This window comes from Macadamia integrifolia, unplaced genomic scaffold (genome assembly GCF_013358625.1).
Source record: "Macadamia integrifolia cultivar HAES 741 unplaced genomic scaffold, SCU_Mint_v3 scaffold_187A, whole genome shotgun sequence".
Classification (NCBI taxonomy): domain Eukaryota; kingdom Viridiplantae; phylum Streptophyta; class Magnoliopsida; order Proteales; family Proteaceae; genus Macadamia; species Macadamia integrifolia.
The window spans coordinates 378,447-391,112 of NW_024870634.1; the positions used below are offsets into that span (position 1 = coordinate 378,447).

General features: G+C 40.8%; 1 protein-coding gene across 6 annotated transcripts in view; it reads right to left on the reverse strand.

Annotated features, from left to right (window-relative positions):
* The window catches only part of LOC122071084 (ATP-dependent DNA helicase Q-like 2), a 38,018-nt gene that overhangs the window by 19,063 nt on the left and 6,289 nt on the right, over positions 1 to 12,666 (reverse strand). For all 6 annotated transcript variants that reach the window (XR_006138051.1, XM_042635356.1, XM_042635359.1 and 3 more), the window contains exons 3-7: positions 10,053 to 10,199; positions 9,761 to 9,976; positions 2,300 to 2,404; positions 2,108 to 2,212; positions 1,892 to 2,014 (exon numbers count right to left, since the gene is read on the reverse strand). Coding sequence is in view for 5 of the 6 variants with exons in the window: in XM_042635356.1 (XP_042491290.1) it covers positions 1,892 to 2,014; positions 2,108 to 2,212; positions 2,300 to 2,404; positions 9,761 to 9,976; positions 10,053 to 10,199 (696 nt within the window). In the remaining variant the exon portion in view is untranslated. The remainder of the gene's footprint in view (positions 1 to 1,891; positions 2,015 to 2,107; positions 2,213 to 2,299; positions 2,405 to 9,760; positions 9,977 to 10,052; positions 10,200 to 12,666) is intronic.

The window sequence follows — 12,666 nt, forward strand, 5'->3', positions numbered from 1 at the left end:
GAACTCAAAAGTGGATCATATCAAGACTCCATGTACATGGTTATCCACCTATTACCAAATAGTAGGATCACACAGACAAACTATAGATCAAGGCCCATAGTGCCTTCAATCTCTGTTTTCTCTTGGGTAGATTGCATGGGTTTTCGACATCATAGAATCTAGGTACTTGTTTTTTATTATTTTGTATTCAATGTCTAAATTTCATGAACTTCTACATTTTTTTGATCTTATAAATAGCTTTTTCAAACTGAAGTCACAAAACGAACTCTGCTTCCAGGAATCAAGAGGAGGCTCGACCAAGGCAAGGGTCTGTGGGCTGTCAAACTCCCAAGTATTCAATGGGCATACCGAACAACCTGCTGGTCGGCCACGGCAGAAACACCCCTTAATGCTCGCATATGGAAAAATGGTAGTCATCCAGGTTGAAATCGGAATCACATCCTTTCACGTCCAAGCATACAACAAGCAAACCAATGACGACAGACTAAAGGCAAACCTCGACCTACTTGATGAGATCAGAGAACAAGCACAGCTCAGAACCGCGGCCTACAAATAGAGAACAGCTCAGTATTACAATTCCAGGGTCAAGGAACACCTCTTCCAACCTGGAGATATGGTCCTCAAATGGTCTAAAGTATCAAACTCAAGGCATTCGAGAAAGCTCGCACCAAATTGGGAAGGAGCATACAGAGTTGTCAAAATGATCCAACCAGGGACATACCATCTCAAAACTCTGGGGAGCATGGAGGTGCACGCCTTGTTGACACTTCACGAGTTTACATTGATTTATGTTTAATGCTTTTTTTTTTTTTAATTAATATGCTTATAGTATATGTAGGTTTTCTCATATTAGGCCATTGCTAGCATAATTAATTATATTGCATTGATTTGGCTTCTATGTTGCATATAAACAAAATTATATAAAATTATCACTGCTATATTACATATAGACATTAATGCATGCCTTGGGTCGCCTAGTCACCTTAACAGCAATGAAACCTATCAACCTGAGATGATACCATTTCTTGACCGAGATTAAGAACCATGCACAGCATGCATAGGGCGCCTAGCAACTATAGTTGCAACTATGCACTAGAAACACACGGTCCAAAACCAAAGTACCATTTTGGGTTTTTCTTTTTTCTTCCAATAAAATGATTCAAACATATTTATTCATGCTTAAGTAGGCACTCCTTGGAGTTCGAAGAAAAATTCCACTGTTTAGGCCACAAAACAACCATTTTTATTTATTTCGGCAAAATAGACAGAATTTCGCCCTCATTTTGCCCACTTCACCTAGACATTTTAGTTTTGGAAGGGGACGAAATGGGCCTTCTCAGCAAAATTTCAAACCTTGAATGGAGTTGAATGTTTTTATATGAAGCAGGTTTGAGGAAATTTGTTGCCCTAAGATGAATGTTTGAAGTATAAGAACAAATTGCTCTAAGGTGCAGTATGCAGTTTTTTGGTGCAGTTCCTTAGAAGTTGGTATTAAGGAAGCAGAATTCTTTGGCTAATTCTCAAGGCTTTTAAGGTCAAGAAGTATGTGAATTTTATTATGTATAGTTCTGTCTACTATTTTGCCTTTCTGTCTCTCAAGAGAGTGGTTATTTTTTTACTCCTTCCTATTATTAACATAATCCTTCTTCATTGTCTATTAACTAAAAACAACTATATGTAAAACATCATAACATTAATGAGCTAGTTGCAACAATGTATCTACTGCAACTAATAATAAAATACATGTTCTAAAACAAAACAGTAACAAACTTAAAGTTCACAGTACCCTTTAATATCAGGACATCAATTATTAAATACATGCATTAAGGGTCAGCCATTCATTTTTCTAATGATAATGATAGGGTCAGTGTTTTATAATTTAGAAACAGACCTGTTCACTTTCCTTTCTGGAGAAGCAATAAACTATCCCTGATTCATTATTTGGATATGAACATCTGATAAATTCCGCAATTTCATCAATGACCACCTTCCCAGCAGAAGACTTATCCCGCACCTGCAATGTGAAGGATTGTAGGTTTGCAGCTCTAGCTACTATTAAATTCAACCAATGTTACGCTTTAAAACATAAGGATAATAACCAACATACCGCATAAAACAGATTAGGCCTGTTGACTGTGCTGACAAATCTAATGCATTTTGGGATGTGCAGCATTTCAATCAGATCTGTTTGGACCCTCTTTGTTGCAGTTGCCTGGAGACAACATAAGACGAAAATTAGAAGTTCTTATACCAAAAGAACAACTGATTAACTCAACCACAGGACGGTGAAAAACCATACAGTCAAAGCAACCAACGGAATATTAGGAAACTGAATCTTCAAGATGCCGAGGTTCTTGTAGTCGGGACGAAAATCATGCCCCCACTGACTACAGCAATGAGCCTCCTGCAAGTAACTCAATAAAACGTAAGCACCATGTCCAAAGAATTGGATCCACATGAAGGGTAAGAAACATGAAAGAAGAGTGCAGTTATTTGAAGTAATGCAGGCCTGATCTAGAAATTGGTCTTGTTTTGCCAGATTTTAGCCATGGGCTTTTGAAGTGTTTTATATGTAATGGACCCAATTATAAGGCCAATATTTTAGGTCCATAGGGTGTACATGATATTAGTGTCTTAAGTGTTTGAGTTAGATGGAGACTTATTAGCTAGATATAGTTCTTTTCTGAGTCTACTTAATTAGAGAGTGATTAAGAGTCCTATGAGTCAGTTTTAGTTTCAAGTCTGTTAGGTTATTTATTAGTTATTTAGTTTTGTTAGACTACATCGAAGTGTTGAACTGCTTGAAGTGTACTAGGTCTCTACTTTAAATTTTTTTTATGAAAAGATGTAACCCCCTATCAGATTACACAACAGGATAGAATTTTACTTGCAGTTCCTGTAAGTAAGCATCAGATGATTCAGATCAGACCTAAGGGTTTATTTATTCTGATATTTATTGTCTGTGAGAATATTCTGACAGTCTAATACTTTATACATGCTGTAATCTGTTTGATATTGTCATAAAGAAGTCCTACTGTGAGCCTAGTATCTAGTTGGCTATTATAAGCCGGTCTTACATTAAAAATACCTATTTTATAATATAATTTATCCCTACTCTCCTCTCTCTCTCTCTCTCTCACACCTTTACCCCCTTATTCTTCCTCTCTCACGTCTCTCCCTCCCTCCCCCATACCTCTCTCTCTCACGCCTCTCCCCCTTTACTCTCATTCTCTCCTTCTCGCACATCCCTCTCTAATGAAGGAGCATGGTCACCACCATTTGATATGTGGTTTGATCTTTCTTTAATTTTTTATTTTTTTTTGGGGAGGCGGGTGTTGGGAGGGCGGCAAGGGGGTTTCGATTTGTACTCAAAGATGCAAGCTTGAGGGTCATAATAAGAGATCATGTGAGGGTGGAGCCGTTAGAAGGAAGAGGAAACGATCATCTAAACAGACCATGCAGGTACTGTTTTTATGAATTAAAACATCCCTAACTGTTTTTACTATGTTCACATTATCTTCACTATGAATGCATTTCTCTGTTTTGTTTGTGTGGCAGAATCAGAATATAGTGGGCTCTCAAACTGATGTCAATGTCTCTCAAAGGACTAGATCACATAATGAAGCAACGGACCAAATGGATAGTGTTCAAGCAAGGAGAAGAGCAAGAATGGCAGCAACTCGTGCAAGGAGACGTGAAAAGGAGGCAATGAAGTTGCAAATCAATGATTAATTTTGGATAATGAGCTGTTATTTTAGGTTATAAAACAGTGAATTTCTTTTTGGGGGCATAGTTTTATGTATTTGGTGGAAGAAGGTAAATTGGATATTCCTCTTTGTTTTGGATGTAGATGCTACTTTAGTTTGTTTTTTTGGAGAGCAGACAGATGCTTCTGTTTTGGATGTAGATGCTACTTTCTTTACTTGGTATCCCTATTATATTGTACAGGTCAACTGTTTTTTGATATCCTACTAGTATGTTTGATTCATCAGATGGGATGATGTAAATTGTAATGTTTGAACAGGTGAAATGAATATGGGATTTCTGATACGGAACAGGTCTATTATGTCCACCTTTTTTGTTAAGTTGGAACAAATGAAATGAATCTGGGATTTTTGTCCCTTTTTTATATGGAACAGGTCACCATGTTCATTTTTTGGTTAATTCTGAACAGGTGAATTCCAATATTGCTTATGAATTCTCTTTCTCTAATTCTAAGATTGGATCCTTCAAATATTCCAGGTCTGCTGTGGAGGCCCCAATCAGTTTCAGTGAGGATGAAACTGAGGGTTTTTTGAGGCTCGAACCAAAGGGAGAACATGAAATGATTCATCAGTCCATTTCAAAACCAATAAAGACCCAAAAGGGCCAAAACCGAAGTTTACCTTAGTGGTTCAGTATCATTTTGGCCAATCCAAGAATTTCAAAGTTAAGGCATTCAACACAGAAGAGCCTCTTGATGGATCTCTCTAAAAAAATGGGATTGCCAAGAATGGTGTATCGTTACTCAAAATTCACCTGGATCATTCTTGGAAACATCTTTAATATTGGATGGTATAATGATTATAATCCTTAGATCCTCAAGCACAAATAGCTTCAGCTCATTTTTTATTCCCATCTCTAGGTAGCAGTGTCCTGAAAGTGTAAATCCCGGAAGCATTCACACCCAATTATCAGAGTATGCTTGCAAAAATAATCACTTCCTGATAGTTGGACCATTAAACAGAAACACTGTTGTTCCACGACAAGATGTAAAGTATATTAGAATATAATACTTCTTTTTTTTATTATAGATTCAACTGAACTCCCTATGCCTTAAACCAATTAATTGTTTTTGTTTGCCATTTGTTAAGTTAAAAACAAAACTGGATTTTGGATTAAGCGAACAATTCCCTAATGGAATATAAAGTAGTGTGATCCCAGAAATAGAAACTTCAAGGAGTAAGATATCATTAATTTTACCAATTCCACCTCAAGACTACAAGAATAAGGGAGCAAAAAATAGAAGGAAGTCAAAGCAGGGAGAGAGAGAATCATTTTCTATACAATCATGATACAAGAATGTAAGCCATTAAAAAAAAAAGTAGAATTAGGGAACAGATCCATGATTTTCAAATGCATATCTAAAAAAAAAGTCATTCTATTACAATTCAAGGACTACCATATAGGTAGAATAATTCATACAATAATGGCAGATGTCTTTCTTTCCAAAAAATAACAAGCTTTCCTATCAAAGTTAAATCTAGTCTTTTAAGTCTAGCTTGTTCATTGCCTCTAGCACATCTCTCATTCCTCATCTTGTCCTCAGATTCTTTAATTGCACCGTTCAAATATCCTTCGATATAGTCTGCTAATGGGGAAGGAGATGATGAAGTTGAGGTTTCCGAACATTGGGTCCGAGGTGGAGTCTGGTAAATGTTGGAGCTTCTGCATTGTAATAATGTAGGCTAGATACATAAACAACAACAACAACAATAGTGACAAAGCCTTATCCCAACTTAATGGGGTATGCTGCAATGCATCAATGACCCTCCTTCAACTTCTTCTTCAACGCACCAAGGGAAACCACCAATCCCTAACTTTTTCTCCTCCTTTTCTTTTGCTTTCAACAAAGGGTGTTAATCAAACAACCACCAGCCCTTTCCTCCATTAAGAGAGAGAAAAGTCTCCCTTGAGCCATGACAACATAACCATGACCGTCTAACCCATGCCCTCTTCCCCTCCGGCGGCCCCTGCTGTCGGCCCCCCCACCTGCTCTGACCTTGACCTTATTGACTCCTGCTCCTCCCCCCTTCCCCCTCCACTAGCTCCCTCTCCTCTCAGCAGACCTTGGAACATAGTAGCCAGCTCCATCCCTGCCACATCCCAAAACCTTCCTTCCTCCTTGCCTCCCTCTGTCGGCCACTCTCTCACCTTCTATCCACCTTCTTCTCTCAATTCCTCCCGCCGGGCTCTGCCCAGGACTCCTTGATTCTGAAATTCTTCAATGCAGCAATTGTGTTGTTGGCTCCTTCATTGGTAGGCGCCCCCCTTAGGTAAAGCTTCTCTCCTTAAGCAATAGAAGCCTCTGGGGACTCTCCGCCTTCGTGCTTGAAAATGGTACCTTCATTTTCGATTTCTCCTCCTCTCAAGACAATTCATGCGACTTGGACGGTGGCCCCTGGTTCGTAGGGCAGAAACCAATCTTTCTGCGCCAGTGGGATAAGCAAACCTCCTTCAGCAGCTCTGTTGTCTTCTCCATCCCCCAGTGGGTTACCTTCCCCAATCTCCCCCTTCACTTTTGGTGCCCCATTGGTTTGAGCTTGATTGGATCCATCATCGGTAAGCCTCTTTACTCAAGCAAGCAAACAAAGATAATGGATAGGTTGTCCTTCGCTAGAATTCGCATTGAGGTCCAAGAAAACCAGGTTCTCCCCTCTTCTGTGACTATGATCGACGGTGAAGGCCACTCCTTCATCCAAGAGGTGAGATACGACTGGACGCCTCCATTGTGTACCCTTTGCAATTGCTTCGATCACACAACTGCCTCCTATGGAAAAAACCCTTCTTCGAATGGTCTACATGCTCCGCCAGTGAGTTCTCGGTTCAAAGAAAAAGGAAAAAAAATAATAAGAACAATAACATTATCGTCTCTGAAAATCAAAGCATTGTTGAGCTCAACCGGCCCTCACCGGAACACTTGACCGCTACAACTGACTCTGAGAAAGGTTGTGCTTGGACTGCTGGTTCTTCTAATTCGCTTGCAACCGCCGATAACAACAGATTCTCGGATCTCGAGAATCTTAACGTTGATGGATCTGAGCTCTCCCTTCTACCTCCCTCTGACTTGCCACCTAGCTCCACCTCTGATTCAACCTTTTTGGCTGCTAGGGGTGTCAATCTTGAGCCCGCACCGATAGGCCCAACCGAGCCTGACTGGCTTAAGGCCCCACTTGGACCGGCCTGTTTAATAAACGTGTCGGGAGAGACCGGCTTGAACCGAGCCCTTTAGCCAGACCGACCCGACCCCTACAAAACTACCTAAATACCTATTTTACCACTACTAATAAAAAGTAATAGTAAAAGTCTACACACTAAAGAGCATAATCCAAGATGGAAAAACCCTAAAGGGCCTAAACTCACACTTTCTCTTTGGAGCTTGGTCGTGCCGCTGCTGCCCTCTTCCTCAATCTCAAGCTTTCAGTCGAGCTGTGCTGTAGGGATCCTGATGGTGAGAGAATCTTTATGGGAGAATGATTCATGCGTTGAAGGCTACACTAACAGGGTAGTTCAGGTTTTTCTATTTTTCAGGTTTTATTTTCATTTGTGTTCTTGGCCTGTGTTTTTAATTTGGTTTTCTCCTTTTGTGTTCTCGGCCAGAGCTGAAATTCGCATATAAGATTAGATCTGTCTTTGAAGAAACATCACAGAACACAAAAAATATCAACTGAGGTTCAAAATTTTTCAATTAAAGTTTCAAGCGACATCTGTTTTCGTTTTTCATTTTTTTGTTTTGGAGAATTATTAGTTTCCTTAGGTAGGTTTAAAATCTTCCAATTAAAGTTTTAGTTTCAATTTTCTGATTTGTCTTGTTTCCAATCTTGCTAGCCATCAATAAGGTGAGGGACTTATCCTGCCACGATCAAGTTTTCTTCAGAAAAAACTTGTGTGCACAATCCATGGAGTGTGAGAAGCAGTGAACCTGAAATCTTCTACCTTCTTCTTCTTCTTTGTTTCTATTTTCATTACTGCTATAAGTCCCTTTTCTACGAAGCATCCAACACCTTCGACATCAGTATTATTGCTTGTTGTTTATGGAGAGGAAGAATGATCTCATCAAGCCATCAAGAAGTAAAAAATTTAAGGCTTCAACCGTACCTGTGGCACCACTCTGTTGGAGTTCTACTGCAGAAAATGAAATGTTTTTCGACATTTAATTCACTTAAAAAAAAAAAAATTTAGGGTAGGCAACGTTTAAAACCCGATTAGAGCATGTTTAGACTTAAGTAGGTCCATAGCCCGTATAAGGCCAGTTTAAGGTAGCCCGATTAAAGCCCGACATCGACCGGCCCGATTATAAGTTGTACCATACCCCCCAAACCTAGGCCCGTTCACTTAAACAGGTGTTCACGGTGCAACGGTTTCACATGGGCAAGCCCGATTAGGCCCGACCGAGACCGGCCCGGCCCAACCGGTTGACACCCCTATTGCCTGCTACTTCTGCTTCTTCCCTACCACCCCTGCTTCCTCTTCCCAAAGGTTTCCTCTTACGTGCTCGAACCCTCTCCTCGTCCTCTGATCCTTGTACCTCGTCAACTCCTTCTGAAACTCCTTTAACTTCTTTAAACCGTCTTGAAGCAGGTTCAACCTTTTACCCTCTAAATCAATTTCTTTCGGTTCAACTCCTCAACACTTCTTCAAAATTTCCCAAGGACCATCCTCTTTACCTGGGGAACTTGTATAACCAACCAGGGCACCTCTTTGCTCCACCTCACCAACCCAGCCACCTGCCTCTTCATCGCTCAACCCCACCTGACTCACTTACCGCACCCATCTCCAATTTATCACCATCAACCGCTCCATCCCTGAAACCGAACCCGAACCCGCCTCCTCCCTCGTCCACCACCTGCTCTCTAGTTCACGACTCTGCTTGCACTACTCTTTCCCGTTCTCCTGCTACCACCCCTTTGGAATCCCTGAGCTGCTCTCTTGGGCCCCCTACCCCCGCTCTCTGCCCTTGGAAGGCCCCTCCATTGTCGCCTCTCCATTGGCTCTTGCTGCCGCTGATGCTTCATTGTTGCAGGCTGGTGAACTCCATCCCTCCACGACCACGGCTTCTTTGGAGTCCTCGCCTTCCTCTGGAGCCTTGGTCATAATGGAGTCCCTTGGTCCAGACGTCGATCTTACCTTGGAAGGCCCTCTCTCCATCAGTGATTCTCTGGCCTTGGAAGGCCCCAACCTAGTCATCACCACCATCACTCCCGATTCTTCTTCCAACACTCAAGACACCATCTTGTGCCTTGCGGGCCTCTGCCCCTGGGCAACCTGTCTCTACCCCTGTCTCAGCCCCTGGGCTCTCGGCTTATCTGGCCTTGGATAATCCTGTCACAGTGCATCTTCAACATAAATTGGCTGCCTTATCAGTCATCCCAGCTCCCCTGGCTGTCTCAGCTACTTCAGTTACTGCCACAGAAGAACCAATTGGAACAGCTCTCCAAGATTTTGATTCGGCCATCACCTATTGTGTTGTGGATCACCCCCACCCTGTCCCTTCTTCCCCTTCCTTATCCCATACCCCTGTCTCAGTTGTAGCCACCCCCCTGTCCATCCTGCCCTACTGAAGCCATCAAAAAAAAAAAAGAAAAACCCCATCTCTTCCTCTACCTAGTCGAGGGTGTATCGAATGAAACAGATATAAATTTTCTCTCTATCATTTTATGCTATTGCAGAAGCTATTGAAGGTCAGTTCTCTTCCTAGTTTCTAGTCCAGCATTTGGTTTAATTCCCTCAAATTTCTTCTCTCCCTTAGAAGTGCTTGTCACAAAAAATAGTCTACAAAATCAGAAATGATACCAAATAAGGTCAAAGTGACTACTTATGGAGTTTATGTCCAAGTTTCCATTCATCTCCATGATTCAGGTCTGCCAAGTTATTCGACTATAGTAAAAACTCCTTTACAACTAAAAGCTTTCACCAATGAAAAACTAAATGAAAGCATTAGTCAGAGTTGCAACTTAAACACCAAGACCTAAACCCATGTAAAGAACTGCCATTTACTCACATCAATTGAAATAAGGGATAGACGACCAGAATCATGGCACTTCTCAAGTTTTGACATAAATCTCTTGCTTTTTGATATCTTTTCTGGTGTGACATACAGTATCTTAAGCTCTCCTTCCCCTTTTTCAATGGCCTTGTATATGAACCTCTCATCTTCCTTACTTGTAGTTGATGTCAACATGTATGCTGGGATGCTTAAAGCAGTCAACCCCATCACCTGAAGCAATACATGTCAGAGATGTTGATTGGTTTAATGCAGAATTTAGCAGATGATGCATCAGAACAAGAAGCACCTGGTCCTGAATTAAGGAAAGCAAAGGACTGACAACAAGAGCAACTCCATCACGAAGAATTGCAGGAAGTTGGTAACAGAGGCTCTTGCCACCACCTGCAGCCATTATAACCAGAACATCTCTTCCACTCATGACTGCATTTATGATCTGACAACAAGTGAGAGTTCTATAAGTACACATACATGTAAGTATGTAACATCATGACAAAAAAGAAATGGCTATTACTAAAAGAATTTCCAGTGAGAAAAGCTTTTGATATACATGCACCAATATACTGGTACCTGAAGGATAACTTGTAGAACTAATTGAATCCAACATATTGCATGTGCCTTAAATTGATAACCTCATGCATGCTTAGCAGGTGTTACTTATTTATGATTTCATATAAACTGTCATTGTTGTGGTTGTGTGTGAATGGGTGGGATCCAGTGTGGCCGAGGGGAATTATGATACCGTAATCGCCACATTGTTGCATTTATCATACATTGAATGTGCATAAGAGTTAAGCTTGGAAATGGGTTGCGGTCTAGCCGATGGATGATTCCAATACCGCATTCGCCATACTAAACTGCATATTGGTAGAGCTAGGCTTGAAAATGGGTTGCGTGTGGCCGATGGATGATTAGTACCATATTCGACATACTAATTGTATCAATATGCAAGGACGTGTATATTATTCATGGTTAAGATGAAATACCATGTGCTACAAGCCTACAACCCCTTGCCAATAGGGGATTAGGTGTTGGATAACCCATACTGGTAGGTCTAATGAGATTTTCCAAAATGCCATTTCCACAGTACGATGTAATTGCTGCCACAGGTGGACCGAACCCGGGTGACTAATTGATGATTCTGGGACTGTGACACCAAGACGGGGTTCACAGGGGTTTTGCTGGGTGACCGATGATGCATTATGGGACTGGAAGGTTCCTATTCGCAACCAGGTTTGTATCGTTGGGTGACAAATATATGATTCCGGGACCAAAGACACTACGTAATGTGTTGTAGTAGCACTATACCCAAACTTAATTGTTTGCTAGGTGGATAATAACAAGGAACCACATAATGCATCGCATCATAGACTATATGTGTTTGTTTGCATGTTCCCTATCCCTCACTAAACTTAGTGAAGCTCACACCATATGCAAGTCCCTTTATGGATGATGATGATGCAAGTACGGTCATACCTATGAGCAGTGACACTTCCTCCTCTATGGTCAAGTATGGCGGAGACTAGTGGACTTTAGGGGCTGAGGAGCATGATGAGGACCGTGTATGTGACAAATGTGCCTAAAATGCGCCGTGACAGAGGATTTGTGCTCTTTCATTTTTTGTATTTTTGGATGTTATACTTTTGAGATACTATGATATATGTCTTGATATCTAATTGATGAGATAAACTGGGTTATGTAATACTATATCACATTTAGATTTCCTCCAGTAGAAGAATCATGGTTACTATGTTAACTTTTCCACGGTACTGCTTCTGAGATCATGGTAGATCTTTTAGGAAGATGGTAAGCATTCTAGTCACATTCCGGTTTCCTAAGGAATGGGGTGTGACATGATCTCTCCCCAATGTCGCTAAATAGGACAGCTATTTGCATCTGATTTAATTTTCTAATTCTGTCCAACAAATTAGTTACTTGAATATTCTTTCATATTTGGAATATAAATTACCAGTATTTGAGTACCTACATCAACCAAACTAACTACATTTTTCATAAATCCATCCGATGTCAATGTATGTTAGGATCAGAAAGCTCCCAAGTGGGGGTGAATTGGGATTCAAAAATTGAAAAGCTAAAAACAAAGTTCAATAACTATTTCTAAGAATAAATGTGGAAGCTACAATTGTTTTGAAGTCACAACCACACTCAAGAAGTAAGGGAAGTAAAAGATGTGAGCAAGAGACATAAAAATTTTAGAGTGATTCAGGAAACTTCCCTACATCCACTACAAAGGCTACACAAGCCCTTGGGTTTCCACTACTCTCAACTGCTCTCTAAGGTAGCAATCAAACCCTTACAACTTGTCATTTTCCACGGCTCACTATAATCCCAATGGTGTTTTCAAGGATCACACTAAAACCAATGACAATGTCACTAGGTAACACTTCTCGTGGGGCCCAAACCTCCACACAAGGAGCACAACACTTCAATGACAAAATTACAACCTCTACGAAGGTAGATAGCTAAATAAAAGCTCAAATCTCTCACAATCTCTAAATCCCAAAGATTAAAATGAATACTCAGCTAAAGTTCTTGAACCAATGTTGTAATAGTGATGCCACGCAAAAGACTACTTGAGTGACTCGGGCGTCCATATAAGTGTGCAAACGTCTGCCAAGGTTCATGGACATCTATCAAACTGAGGGATTTGGATCATGTCTGAGTATCAGAGTTACTGGTTCTGAATCTGCCCAAGAACATGGTCGTCTACTTCAGAGCATAGATGCCTACAACAAGTTGTGGGTGTTCTTTGACTCAAAGACCCAAAATAGACTTAACACTGGTCAGATGTCTGAATCATTATGCGGATGTCTGTGTAAGGACATGGACACCTCCCTACTTGAGCGGACATTATCTGACAGCATAGTTATCAACGCGACAAG